Source organism: Perognathus longimembris, chromosome 27 (genome assembly GCF_023159225.1).
Source record: "Perognathus longimembris pacificus isolate PPM17 chromosome 27, ASM2315922v1, whole genome shotgun sequence".
Classification (NCBI taxonomy): Eukaryota; Metazoa; Chordata; class Mammalia; order Rodentia; family Heteromyidae; genus Perognathus; species Perognathus longimembris.
Window position 1 is genome coordinate 4,637,066 of NC_063187.1, and position 13,299 is coordinate 4,650,364.

Here is a 13,299-nt window from a genome sequence, read left to right on the forward strand (position 1 = left end):
GGAGCTGTGGTTCAAGGGGTAGAGCACCAGCCTTGAGCAAAAGAGCTCAGGGACAGAGCCCTGAGTTAAAGCTCTAGTGCTGGAACTAACTAACTGAATGAATGAACAAATGAATGAATGTTTGGTCTAGCCCAGTAGTTCACTATAAATCGAGCTACTCAGGAGGCTGAGATCTGGGGACCTTTTTGCTCATTAAGTGGAGATAAAGAGTCTGATGGACATTTCCTGCCTAGGCTGGCTTCAAACCTCAGCCTCCTGGGCTGGGAATGTGGCCTAGTGGTAAAGTGCTCGCCTCGCATACATGAAGCCCTGGGTTCAATTCCCCAGCACCACATCTATAGAAAAAGCCAGCAGTGGCTCTGTGGCTCAAGTGGTAGAGTGCTATAGCCTTGAGCAAAAAGAAGCTCAGGGACAGTGCTCAGGCCCTGAGTTCAAGCCCCACGACTGGCAAAAGAAACAAACCACCACCAAAACCTCAGCCTCCTGAGAAGCTGGATGACCGGCACGCAATCTAGCATGGCTGGCCCCATCCTTGTTTGTTTTCTGACCTCTCCTGCCTTGGGTTTCTGCTCAGTCTGGCTTGCTTTCCGCCTCCCACTCCAGAGAGAATATTACGTGCGCTCTTCTGTACTTGGAACGTTTCCACTTTGTGTTTCCTAGAAATCCTTGCACGTCCGTTCACAGAAATCGCCTGTGTTCTGCCCCGCTTTGTACTCTCTGAGTTCACAGTGCTTTGGGATGGCTGTGTATCAAGAGCCGGCCATTTAAGGCTTTAAGCTCCCGATTCGATCATTCCATCGGGGGCTGGCATACACATATTTTCACGCCATGGAAGGCGTCTCTCCCCCAAAGATACAAAACTCCGACTCGAGAAAAATGCACGCCTGATTTTGTGAAATACTGCCAGGGGGCCCCCTCTGTAGAGCAGGGGCGTGGGACATTCAAACTCCACTCCGCTCCTCAGAAATGAAGCCCAGAGGCTTTCTACGTACATGTCATGTCTCTTTGTCCTCCCTCTGTCTTTCAGAGGCATTTTGGACTTTCCTTCCTCTCAATTAAAGAAAAAAAAAATCTTTATGAGCCAGGACCTGGCGCTCCGGCCTGTCATTCCAGCCACTCAGGAGGCTGAGACCTGAGGATCACAGTTCGAAGCCAGCCAGGGCAGGAAAGTCTGGGAGACTCTTGTCTCCAATGAACCACCAGAAAACGCCAGAAGAGGAACTATAAAAACTAAAAAACTAAAAAAAGAAATGCCTAGGGACCCCCAGATCTCAGTTCAAGCCCCAATACCAACACAATACCATATAAAAATAATACGAAATAATAAAATAAAGCTGCCCATTGGCCTTGGCGCCGCAGTTACATGAGATGTATCAATGAATTCAAGGTGGTATAATCAGCTGGGCCAGGAATAAGGCGTCCTATTCCTTCTGTCCAAGTTACTGACGCCAATCCCTGAGGTTCTTCCTCAGACATTTACTTGGATGTTTTGGGCTATTTAATCACCCTTATTGATCACCCGTTATCCTCTGGCACTAGCCTAGCTATCAGGGGAGTGTGGTCGGCTTTGTACTCAAGCAGCTCAGACTATGGTGCTCTCTCTATAATCCCGGCCTGAGTTACACAGCCTGAGCCACACAGACTATTTCAGAAAGAAAAGGAGGAGGAGGAAGAGACAAGCTTTGGTTTCCATTCCTCTTAAGTTTTAGCGCTTGGACAGAAGCACCTAACAGGGTTATTATTATTATTATTATTATTTTGGCCAGTCCTGGGCCTTGGACTCAGGGCCTGAGCACTGTCCCTGGCTTCTTCCCGCTCAAGGCTAGCACTCTGCCACCTGAGCCACAGCGCCCCTTGTGGCCATTTTCCATATATGTGGTGCTGGGGAATCGAACCAAGAGCTTCATGTGTAGGAGGCAAGCGCTCTTGCCACTAGGCCATCTCCCCAGCCCCCTAGCAGGGTTGTGATTTGAGTGTTTCCTTTGTACTTTCACCAGGCGCTAAAGGAGCTCTGACTGCCGGGCGGACGGGTGTCCATTTGACGAAATGTGGCTGGTGGACACAGTTTTCAGACGGTGTGGTTCACTTGAATTTACAGCCCCAGGGTCCCCTGGATGACCTCTCCCCCGAAGCCGCGTGGGCCACCCCCCCCCCCCGGAATCCACGCCTTCTAGCCTGTGTGGGTGGCTCCCGCCTGTCATCCCAGCTACTCGGGAGGCTGAGCTCTGAGGATCGTGGTTCAAAGCCAGCCGGGGCAGGAAAAGTCCCTAAGACTCTCATCTCCGATGAACCACAAAGGAAGCCCAAAGGGGCGCTGTGGCTCAAGGGGTAGAGCACCGAGCCTTGAGCAAAAGGCCTAAGGGACAGCGCCCCAGGCCCTGAGTTCAAGCCCCAGGACTGGCTCAAAAGATGGGGAGAGGGCAGAGGAACACCTGGGCCCCTGACAGGTGGGTTCCCCGGGGGGTGGGGGGTGGGGGTGGGGAGAGGGCAAGGTGGGGGTGGGGGCAGTGGGAAGGTTCCCACCCACCACTGTGACATCACAGAGCCGGCCCACCCAGCCTGTGGGACATCCCACCGGTCCCAGCCCGGCTCCCACTCACCACCAGACTCCTCTGCGGGCAGAAGGGGAAAGCTGCTCATCCCGCCTCTCAGCCTCAGTCTACCCAGCTGAGCCAGACCCCGGGGCGGACCGGACGACACCACAGGCCCCGCCTCCGCGCTTCCCTGTGCATGCGCCATCCTTCCCAGGCTGATCAAAATGTTTGTGTCACCACGAAGGTACGTCCTCCCGCCCTCCCCGGGCCCCAGACGGCTCCCCACAAACTCAACACACACCCCAGGGCCACCGCCCCACCAGACTCGCCACACGGGGTCTCCCCGCCCCCCCACCCCCGCCGTCAGAGCCTCGGGCACCCCACGATCGCCCTAAATGCGCTCCACCAGGAGCCCAGCCTCTGTGTCCCCCACCTCCACCCCTTGAGTTTCCAGAAACTTCCATTTCTTCCTTATTCGCCTCTTTTTCCCTCCTTTTCCTCTCTTGCCCAGTGCTCCCAGCCAGAGCTCTTCCTTTTATTTTATTTTCTACTTGTACGGCCATCCGGTCCCCGGACAAAACCCAGTGGTAACCAACGTGTGAGACTCAGACAGGGAGAAAGAGCAGCGAATCGCCGGCTCACCCCGTGCTCCTGCCCGGCCTTTGGTCTCTGAGAATCTGGAAGGATCTGCAGGGTTCTTTCTAGATCCCTTCAGAGAGTAAGCTAGACTAGGCTTGTTCAGGGCTGGGAGCAATCCCTAGAAATGACCTGCCCCGGTCCAGCTCATGGTGTCCTCTCTCGAAGGTCTTCCGGGAACGCAAGGTTCAGCCTTGGCTAAGGGGCCCCGGCCCCCCTGCTCACACGCACACACACACACACACTCATGTGCACACACAGTAATGCGGCACGCCTTTGGAGAGGTGGACACTTGGGGGGGGGGGTTCAGAAAGATTAGAAAACCCAGGAGGCCTTTGGTGGAGTCTGAACAGAACCAGGGCAACTGAAGAGAGAGAAAGAGAGAGAGAGAGTGTGTTAGGAAAGAATTGTCTGCTCAGCACCCAGCCTGTTTGAATTCCGCTCACTGTGTCTAAAGCGTCAGTTTCCTCCTCCTGTTCTTGAGTCTTGGTGGTAGTGAAAGCACACACGGTCTCAGAGGAGCCCAAACACAGCCCAGCCAAGTGAGCCAGGCTGAGCCAGTCACCCCAGCTACTCAGGAGGCTGAGGACTGAGGATCGAGGTTCAAAGCCAGCCAGGGCAGGGAAGTCTGTGAGACTCTTATCTCCCATGAACCACCAGAAAACCAGAAGTGGAGCTGTGGTTCAAGTGATAGAGCACCAGCCTTGGGCACAAGAAGCTCAGGGACAGCGCTCGGGCCTGAGTTCAAGCCCCAGGACTGGCACACACCCACTTGAACACACACACACACACACACACACACACACAGAGTCAAATGTGCAATACAAAGAAGTGAGGGTAGATGCAGGCTAGGACATATAGAAACCAGGGTCACAAAAATGGACCGTGACCTTCCCAGCCCAGTGAAGGGCAAGCAAGCCACACCAACCCACTCCAGCCTTCTTCCATTAAGCAACTGGAGTGATTAGTTCAGAGGGTGGCGGGGGCCGCGGGTTAGAATTGGGATTGGGGCTCGAGGGACGGAGGCATTCCTAGCCGGAAGGACTGGATAGCACAGCCTCAGGCAGGGACAACCCTGCTCCCGTGTCCCTGTTAGACTTGAGTCATCTCCAACCTGCAGTAACTGGGAGCTGCCTAGAAAAGCAAGGGTGGGTGTGAGCGTCACCGCCATTTGTCTGGTTAAAAAGTAGACTTGGAGTCTTGAGGGACGGGGGGGGGGGGGGGGGGGAAGTGGGCCACCTTGGCAGCCAAGGGGCAGGGCCAGCTCAGCTCTGTGATGTCATAAAGGCTGGGGTGTCCCCCTCCCTGAGAGGCCAGGGTTACACACACACCCCCCGCGGGCACCAGAGCCTGACACCCCAAAGTTTCTCAGATGCAGAGTCTTGGTGGGAAACCTCTGAGCTGCGTCCGGGGTTGGATTTCTCTTAGGTGGACTTAGCCGTCGCTTTCTGTGGTCGTCGTGGTGGTGCTAAGGGAAGAGAAGGAAAAATGCACACTTGCCCCACAGTACAATAAAAGGAAGTGGGCAGGGTGTGGCTGGCAGAGACATTCGTGTTCTGTCAAAAAGAGGAAATTAGACACACAGGAGACCCAAGATCCTGGGGAAGTAGTGGGGGGATGGATTCAAGACTGACCATAAACCGTGGCTGGCCATGCACCCCCCCAAAAGTACACAGCCCTGGGGTTGGGGGGGTGGGGTGGAGGAAATCCAAGCCTCACAGAGGCCTTAAAATAACTGCTGCGTCTCCTTCCAGGAAAACAATAATAATAATAATAATGCAAAAACGACCCACTTTAAAAGTGGGTAACAAGGTCCTAAGGGCAGTCTGAGTTAAGTGGGGGGGGGTCCCCTGAGGGCTAGGGCTGTGGCCCAGTGGGGATCCAGTAGCTCCCCACCCCACTGGCTGCCTGGACCGACTGCCCCTCCCTCCCCCTTGTCCCTGTTAAGCCAGGAAGGGGGTGTGGGGGGTGCGGTTTATAGGCCCCAGCCATAAACGCGAAGCCAGTCCAGTGACTCAGGCAGGGAGAAGAATTGTTGGCTGTCCCCGAGGGGTGGGGTGCGGTGGGGTGGTGGGGGGTGGGGGGGTGGGGGGGGAGCCGAGAGGACGCGACTCAGGAGAGAAGAATGCGAGCGGGACTGGTCAGGGAACACTGGGCCCGAGTGTGTTTTCTGGCACACACACACACACACATACACACACACACACACCAGGCGAGGCCTCACTTCCCCGGGAGGAAGTGGAAGTGATCCCACGCACACCCATGCGTGGCAGGAAATAAAACACTCATCATCAAGGGGCCCTGCCGGGAGGGGCCGAGGCGGGGGGTGCCCCCATGTTCACGGTGGGCCCCGAATTCCAGGAGGCTGACACACGGGCCTTCCCATGGGGCGGGGGTGGGGGCGGGGGGGTGAGCGTGAGGGAGAAAGCAGCGTGCACCTAGCCGCCTCCAAGAAGGGCTTGAAATCGCGAGGGGACAGCGCCCCCTAGTGTCAGGAGGAGGGGACGTCCCTGCCACCTCCCCGGGCAGGGCCCGTGGGTTAATGTCTAATGTCGGGATGGGGGAAGAGGGTGGGAAAATCTCCCGGGGGCCACGCCCGTGTCAGAAAGCAGGACCTGCTTCTCGGTAGATGGCCTAGTTAGTGGTAGGGCGCTCGCCTCGTCTACATGAAGCCCTGGGTTCGATTCCCCAGCACCACACAGATAGAAAACGGCCAGAAGTGGCGCTGGGGCTCAAGTGGCAGAGTGCTAGCCTTGAGCAAAAAAGAAGCCAGGGACAGCGCTCAGGCCCTGAGTTCAAGCCCCAGGACTGGCAGTAAATAAATAAATACATAAATACATAAATAAATAAAGTACCGACCAGGTGCCGGTGGCTCACGCCTGTTGTCTGAGCCACTCAGGAGGCTGAGGTCCGTGGAGTAAGGTTTGAAAAGCCAGCCCTGGGGCAGGAAAAGCCCTTGAGATACTTGATCTGCAATCGAAGCCCCCCCCCCAAAAAAAGCCAGACATGGAGCCTGTGGTTCAAGGGGTCGAGCGCCAGCCTTGAGTAGAAAGAAGGAAAAGGAAAAGCTAATGGGGAAGAGTCAGCTACTGAGTTCAAGCCCCAATATAAAAGAAAAAGGGAGGGAGGGAGAGAGGGAGGGAGAGAGGGAGGGAGGACAAGCCTTCAATGCCCATAAATCTGCAGGATTTGAGGGCGAAGGAACGGCCTGTTCTTCCAGGTGACCGGTGGCCAGATCAACCCAGCCCCACTCCTTCCTTATCAGTTTGGGCAGATTTCTTGGCTTAAAATCTTGGCCACAAGTTTTACGTTTTGTGGGTGTGCTTTTTTTTCTTGGTTTGTTTTGAAAACAAATCTTTTCTTCCTCTGGTTGGAAGCTTGGAAAGGACTGGCTCTACCACCGGCTTCCCGTCCTCCATCCACTTCTCCTCCTGTGCCCACCCAACACTTCTCTTTTTTCTTGTCAAGTCTGAGATCAGGACTGGAACTTGGGGTACCTAACCGTCACCCATCAGCGAGCGCTCTACCAACTGAGCCACGCCTCCAGCCCTTACCCGACGCTTTTAGCCCTCCCCGTGGAGGGAACTCCTTAATGATCCCTCCTTGAAGGGTACAAGGCTGTCTCCCGCTTATTCTGGGGTGATCACATTGCCGGGACCCAGATCTGCTCATCCGTTTGACAGAGTCCCTTCTGCCGCTGCCCATCCTTGCCCCCCCCCCACAAAACCCGCATTTAAGCCTCGATTCCCCCCACCCCCCAGGCAAGCTCGCTGGCAGTAATCTCCCCAAGCAGCTAGGCTATAGAGTATTTGTCTAATGCCCTCCCTTCCCCTCCTGGCAGCCTTTAATCAGGAGACAGGAGGGGGGGTGGGGGGCGGGCAGGCAGCTTCAAGGCTCCTGCTACATGAAAACCAGAGGGACTGGCGGCTCCGGTGGCATCCTTCCATCCTTTCTTCCGGACCAGCCGTAGGACCTCGACCATGGCCAAGGTAACCAGCCTCCCCCCCGCCCTCTTTGATTGCTCCAGAGATAGACCGAGAGGCATGGCCCCGTGTCAACCACACATCCAAGCTCCGGCCTAGGCTGTAGAGCGACTGAAGAATGGCACAGACATCAGAGTTTTCCTTAATGATCTAAAGACTAGGCATGTGGGTCATTCGCCACCCCTAAAGATAGATTTTTTCTGTCGGGAACCGGTGGCTCATGCCTGTTAATCCCAGCTACTCAGGAGGCTGAGATCTGAGGATCAGGGTTCAAAGCTGAGCTCTGGACAGGAAAGCCTTAAGGGAGACCCTTATTTCCAATAGCCACCAAAAAGCTGAAAGTGGAGCTGTGGCTCAAGTGGTAGAGCACCAACCAGCCTTGAGCCAAAGCAGCTCAGGGACAGCGCCCAGGCCCCGAGTCCAAAGGTGGATTTCTCTTCTGGCGCTTTACTTTACCTTTGCGAAATGAGATGTGTCGTTCTTTCTAGTCAGGAGGGAGCTATCTAGATCCTCAGGGAGCCAAACAAGTTTGGTGACAGAGTGCGACAAAGGTGATGATAGCTCTTGGGAAACTGGTTGAGGGAGAGCCCTTTAACTATGGAGAACTCGAATCTGTCGAGCTAACCCAAATCCTTCACCCTTGGTTCCCCAAATTATCCCTTTCCCAATTCAGCCATGGCCCAGGACCACATGCCCTGGGACCTGGCCTCCTTTATTTCCTAATAACTGCGTGGAGTGAAATCGGATGCGATGGGTGGGAGAGAAATTTCCAGACCGCAGGGGCTGGAACACAGCCTTGTCTTAAATCCCTGAGCTCCTTCTTCTACAGCCTAACGGTTGCTGCTTTGCCCAAAAGCTCAGCTCCTAGGTGAGCAATGGACTCAGGAGTGACGGGTAAGATCTCATCACTAAAAAGAGCTGGGGACGGGCAGGGGGGGAAGCCGGGCCCTGGTGGCTCATGCCTGTCATCTTAGCTACTCAGGAGGCTGAGATCCGAGGATCAAGGTTCAAAGCCAGCCTGGGCAGGAAAGTCTGTGAGCAAGAAAGCGCAGGGACAGCGCCCAGGCCCTGAGCTCAAGCCCCATGACTGATAAAAAAAAAAAAAAAAAAAAAAAAGACTTGGGGATGGGGGTCACTGGGACATCACTGTGGTCTGTGGAGGTCAGGGTGCCCTGCGTGGGGACAGTTGTGGGGGCGCTGGCTGGGTGGGTGTCTGTCTAGAGTCGCGTCTGGGCGGTTGGATACCCCCTCCTGCTGTGTCTTTGTCACGAGTCGCCGGGCCTGGGTGTACACCGCGTTAATCCCTGCCAATGAGGGTTGTGACTCCAAGCTAAGCCCCGATCTGTGCGGAAATGGCCACACTGGAGGGGGGGGGGCAGGTGGATTTGGAGGGCAACTACCCCCCCCCCGCTCATTACCGGCTGGGGTCTTAGGGACCCCAATCACCGAGGCTAAGCAGATCAAGATCTGATGACTCCAGATGGTTTATTTTCCAAAGCATCTGTGAGCTGCCAGCGTGGGCTGCCATCTTGTCCCATTTGGGATTAACACATACTGGCCATCATGGCAACTGGGGAGTCAGGAAAGGCTGTATCAAGCCGCAATGCTGACCCCAGGGCCCGGCACACTGGGGTTCACTGGAGCCCCCCAAAGCTTCCACGTGCCTGCCAGGACCCATAGCACGCTGACTGGCAGTGACCGGTATAGCTCAGCCGGACGCTGCTCTTCCTCCTCAAGGGGGATCAACCCCCAAAACGACCACTGGACCCCAGCACCAGTCCCCGTGCGTCTTCTCCTAAACCCCCCCAGCTACCAGACGCCCCGGCACGAGCGTTTGCCAAGCAGGCCGGTGCTGGGTGTGCAAGGGATTTCACGCCCATCCTCCCAGACACTCAGGAGGAGGCTGAGAGCTGAGGCTCGTGGTTCAAAGCCAGCCCGGGCAGGAAAGTCCGTGAGACTCTGATCTCCAATGAAACCACCAGAAAACCCGAAGTGGCGCCGTGGCTCAAGGGGTAGAGCGCCAGCCTTGAGCACAAAGGATCTCAGGGACAGCGCCCCCAGGCCCTGAGTTCAAGGGAATCAAAGCTCTGTTTGTCTCCGGCCTCCTGGCCCCCTCCAGACTACACAAATCACTATGGCCTGGGGGAAAGGGGGGGTGGGGGATACAGGGTGGGGCACGGTGCTTCCCACCCCGGGGTCACACAGAACTCCCTCCCTCCCTCCCTCCCTCCCTCCCTCCCGCAGATGGAACTCCCGCCGGGCCTCCCTGGCCAACGCGCCCTCCTGCCTGCCGGCCTCGGCCTGCTATCACTCGGCCTCTCCGCAACATCCCTGCTCAGCGACCGGTGGTTTGTGGGCACACAGAAGGTGCCCAAGCCCGTGTGCGGGAAAAGCGTGGCAGCCGAATGTCATGAGCTGCCAGTGCCCCTGGACGGCGGCGGTGTCCCCAACGCATCAGCCGCGGCGGTGGTACAATACAGCTGGGCGGCTGGGGATGACGGCTTCGCCTTCCTTACCTTCCACAGTGGCGTGTGGTTATCCTGTGCGGAGATCATGGAAGAGCCAGGTAGACGGGGGGCCCCCCCCCCACAAGCCCTGCTGGGGGGGCGGGGGGAGACGCGGAATCCACCACGCAGACAGCTCAGAGCTGGGCCCCCCCCACCATCCCCCCCCAAGGGAACGACCCCAGGACACCCCACTTGCATCCCAGCCACCGGAGAAACTGAGATCTGAGGATCTCGTGGTCCGAGCTCCCCCCACCCCCAACACACACCCCCCCCCTGCGACCCTCGCGTCACGCGTGCGCCTTTGCAGGGGAGAAATGCCGAAGTTCCATCGAACTCACACCACCAGCCCAGAGAGGTGAGAAAGGATTACTGGAACCTGCCGCGGTGCAAGGCCCACGTGACCCCCCTCTCCGACCTGGAGGGGAGCGGTTAATGGAGACAGCCCTCCTCCCCCACCTCCCCTCGGGGCACCCAGCAAGTATGTATCCCTTTCCTCCCCCCCCTCCCCCCCCCCCCCGCCATCCCACCCTCCTGACCTGACTTGGGCCGGGGCCTCTCTGGATCTAAGCCGCTCTGTCACCTGCTTCTCTCTCCCCTTCTGAGTCCCTCGGGGGGGACGCGAGTTCAAGAGCTGACTTGGAGTCCTAGGCAGGAATGCCAACTGGGAAGGGGGTGCAGGGGGGGGGAGGGCGAGCCAGGGAGAAAGGAGGGAGGGAGGTGGAAGGAAAGAGAAATGAGGCCAAGACCGATGGGGCACCGGTGGCTCCCGCCTGTCATCCCGGCTACTCAGGAGGCTGAGATCTGAGGATCACGGTTCAAGGCCAGCCTGGGCAGGAAAATCTCTTATTTCTAATTAGCTGGCAAAAAGAAAAAGCTGGACGTAGAACCACGGTTCAAGTGGTAAGGCGCCAGCCTTGAGTGAAAACCCTCAGGGCCAGCGCGCAGGCCCTGAGTTCAAATCCTCGTACAGGCGCAAAAGAAGAAGGCCAAGCCCCATCCCTGTGAGAGTTGTGAGAGCCACGTGACATCTTTTGCACACGGCCCGTTGGCCGGGCTCACCCATCAATCACCACGGGCCAAGGGGCAAACCCCGCGGTACCCGGGCTGCCTCCCCCTCTGGCTTCTCTGGGGGCCCCGTGACCAAGGGGTGCCCTGTCCCCCTGTGTTCTCTCTCAGCCATCCTCTGGCTCTCACTGGGGTCTCAGACCGCCCACCTCGGCCTTGAACTCATCAGCGTGCTCCTGCTACTGATCCACCTGCTGCTCACGCGCCGCCCGGCCTGCGGGCTCAAGTTGAGCGCCTTCGCCGCCGTCTTCTCCGTCCTGTCAGGTGAGGGGCTGCCCTGGGGAGGGAGGGAGGGAGGGAGGGAGGGAGGGAGGGAGATGATGTGGGTGGCTAAAGCCAGCGGCCTCCCGATGCGTGGGTTCTAGCCTCCGCTCTGAGCTGGTGGGCCATGTCCCTCGATCTTAGACAAAGAGATGCACGTGGAAGACAGGGAGGGAAGGCGGGAGAAACTGAGTGGAACCCATCGCCCTCGCCCTCTAAAGTCCGGGCTAACTCTCATAACTCCCAGTCAGGGGGCTGAGACGGGAGGATGGTGGTTCAAGGCCAACCCTAGGCAGGAAAGTCTCCGAGGTGCTTAATTCTGCCCTGTCATCGCCACCAATGACTCTGGGGCCCCCTAAGGTCACTTTGTGGCCAATTATGGACAGCAGAGACGTGCCCCCCCCCTTTTGGATGATCACCCCTCCCCAGCCCCACCGCAGGGAAATAGGGCGGATGAGCGTGAGGGATTCCACGCCCACCTAACCCAGAATGAGGCAGGCAGGTGAATTCAAGATGGCGCCCTACCCTGGGACAGGGTGGTGGCCACATCTCAGGCCCCCCCCTCCTCCCGTCCCCGCCCCCCTGCAGGCCTTCTGGGAATGGTGGCCCACATGATGTATTCGCAAGTCTTCCAGGCAACCGCCAACCTGGGCCCGGAGGACTGGAGACCCCACGCCTGGACTTACGGCTGGGCCTTCTAGTGAGTACCTGCGTCCCTGCTCTGATCCGCCTCCGGGGGGGCCCCGTCCTGCCGACTCAGCGCCCAGGCCCTGAGTTCAAGACCCAGGACGGACAGTCAACACACCTACAACTCCCAGTAGCGTTAGAACAGACCAAGTCCCCACCCATGCTGTTTACTGGGCGTGGGGTGGGGGTGGGGGTGGCAGCGTGCCCAGGCCCCTCTGCCTCTGGCCCACGCAGGACCGTGCTTCTCTGGAGAACGCCAGGTTCTCAGTCAGTGGTTTCCCTTGGCCCCTAGCACCGCCTGGGTCTCCTTCACCTGCTGCATGGCGTCGGCGGTGACCACCTTCAACATCTACACCAAGATGGCGCTGGAGTTCCAGAGCCGGCGGGACAGGGGCTTCCAGGTGGGCGCAGGCTGCCCGGTGCCCCTTCTCCAGCAGCCCCCCTGCGCCCCGCTGCCCGAGGGGCCCCCCACCAGCTGCTGCCACGGCTACCACCATCCGCCCCTGCGCTCCGTCTCCGAGAGCGTGGACTTCTTCTCGGCTCTCCGGGACAAGACGGCCCGGGGGGGGCCGGGGGAGGCCCCGGGGGTCTCGGTGGAGGAAGAGCAGTGTTAGGAGTCAGTCCAGGGCGTGGGGAGCAGGCTTGATCATTACTAACATCTGCTTAAGCCGAGGTCTGTCTCACACGTGTGGTTTTTAGAAGGTGGGGGGGGAGGGCCTTACAGCCGGGGCCCCTCCCCCAGCCCGGCTGCCGTCCGTCTGTCCGTCCATCTCTGTGGCTCAGAGGGAGGGCGCCGGCCTGGCACTCACCAAGTCCCGAGTTCAAACCCCGATCACCCTCCTCCTCCCACTCGTGGATTCTCACATGCGGGGCGGGGGGAGGGGGGCGGAGGGTGTCGAGCAGGGGAGGCAAAGGGCTGGGACGCTCTTCTTCCTCCTCCGAGGGTCTCAGAAACCCGGGTAATGTGTCTGGAAGTGGGAAGAACGGGGTGGGGGGGTGGGGGTGAACCCCCACAAATGAACCGATTTCTCTGTGGTTCACCCGAGAACATGGCAGACACCTCCCCTTCCCCCCATACCTCGCCCCATCCTAAGTGTCAACCCCCCCCCATCTTAAGATCCCTGGGGAAAGCAGCTGGGTGGGGGCGCCAGGTCCACACCTGTCCCCCCCCCCCCCCCAGCAATGCCGGTCCAAGCCCCGGAGCCCGAAGAAGACCAGAGCAGCACCTGTGCGTCCTGTTTGTAGTTGTTTATTGTTCAGTTTCCAGTTCACATTTTCAATAGTGCTTTCTGAGGATGGGCTGGCCAGGGCAGGAGGGACAGAAATTCACATTCTTGGGGGGTGGGGGTGGGGCTGGAGGGGGGGGAGGGCGCGCAAGGGCAAGGGGAGAGATGGGGGAGGAGGAGGCCAGGGCTTCCTCAAGCTTCAGCCGCCGCTGACCTCTTCTGCCCTGGCTTAAGAAGTAGCTAGAAGACTGCTTTTGTGTTTAGCAAGGACAGATCCAAACTTGTAGCAAGGGGAAGTTAGGAGAATTCATGACACCGCCGTTTGAGCTTCCTCTGTTCTGGGTCTGAAATGCACGCTTGCATGAACACGGGGCCTTGGGCGGAACGGCAGGGCCGGCTC

General features: G+C 58.2%; 1 protein-coding gene across 1 annotated transcript; it reads left to right on the top strand.

Annotated features, from left to right (window-relative positions):
- The first annotated feature begins 7,152 nt into the window (after nucleotides 1-7,152).
- Gsg1 (germ cell associated 1) lies at nucleotides 7,153-12,287 on the top strand. Its single transcript, XM_048335051.1, has 6 exons — nucleotides 7,153-7,159; nucleotides 9,398-9,719; nucleotides 9,968-10,015; nucleotides 10,837-10,989; nucleotides 11,575-11,686; nucleotides 11,966-12,287. The coding sequence occupies exons 2-6, from the start codon at nucleotides 9,398-9,400 to the stop codon at nucleotides 12,285-12,287; spliced, it is 957 nt and encodes a 318-aa protein (XP_048191008.1). The 5' UTR covers nucleotides 7,153-7,159.
- The last annotated feature ends 1,012 nt before the right edge of the window (nucleotides 12,288-13,299 follow it).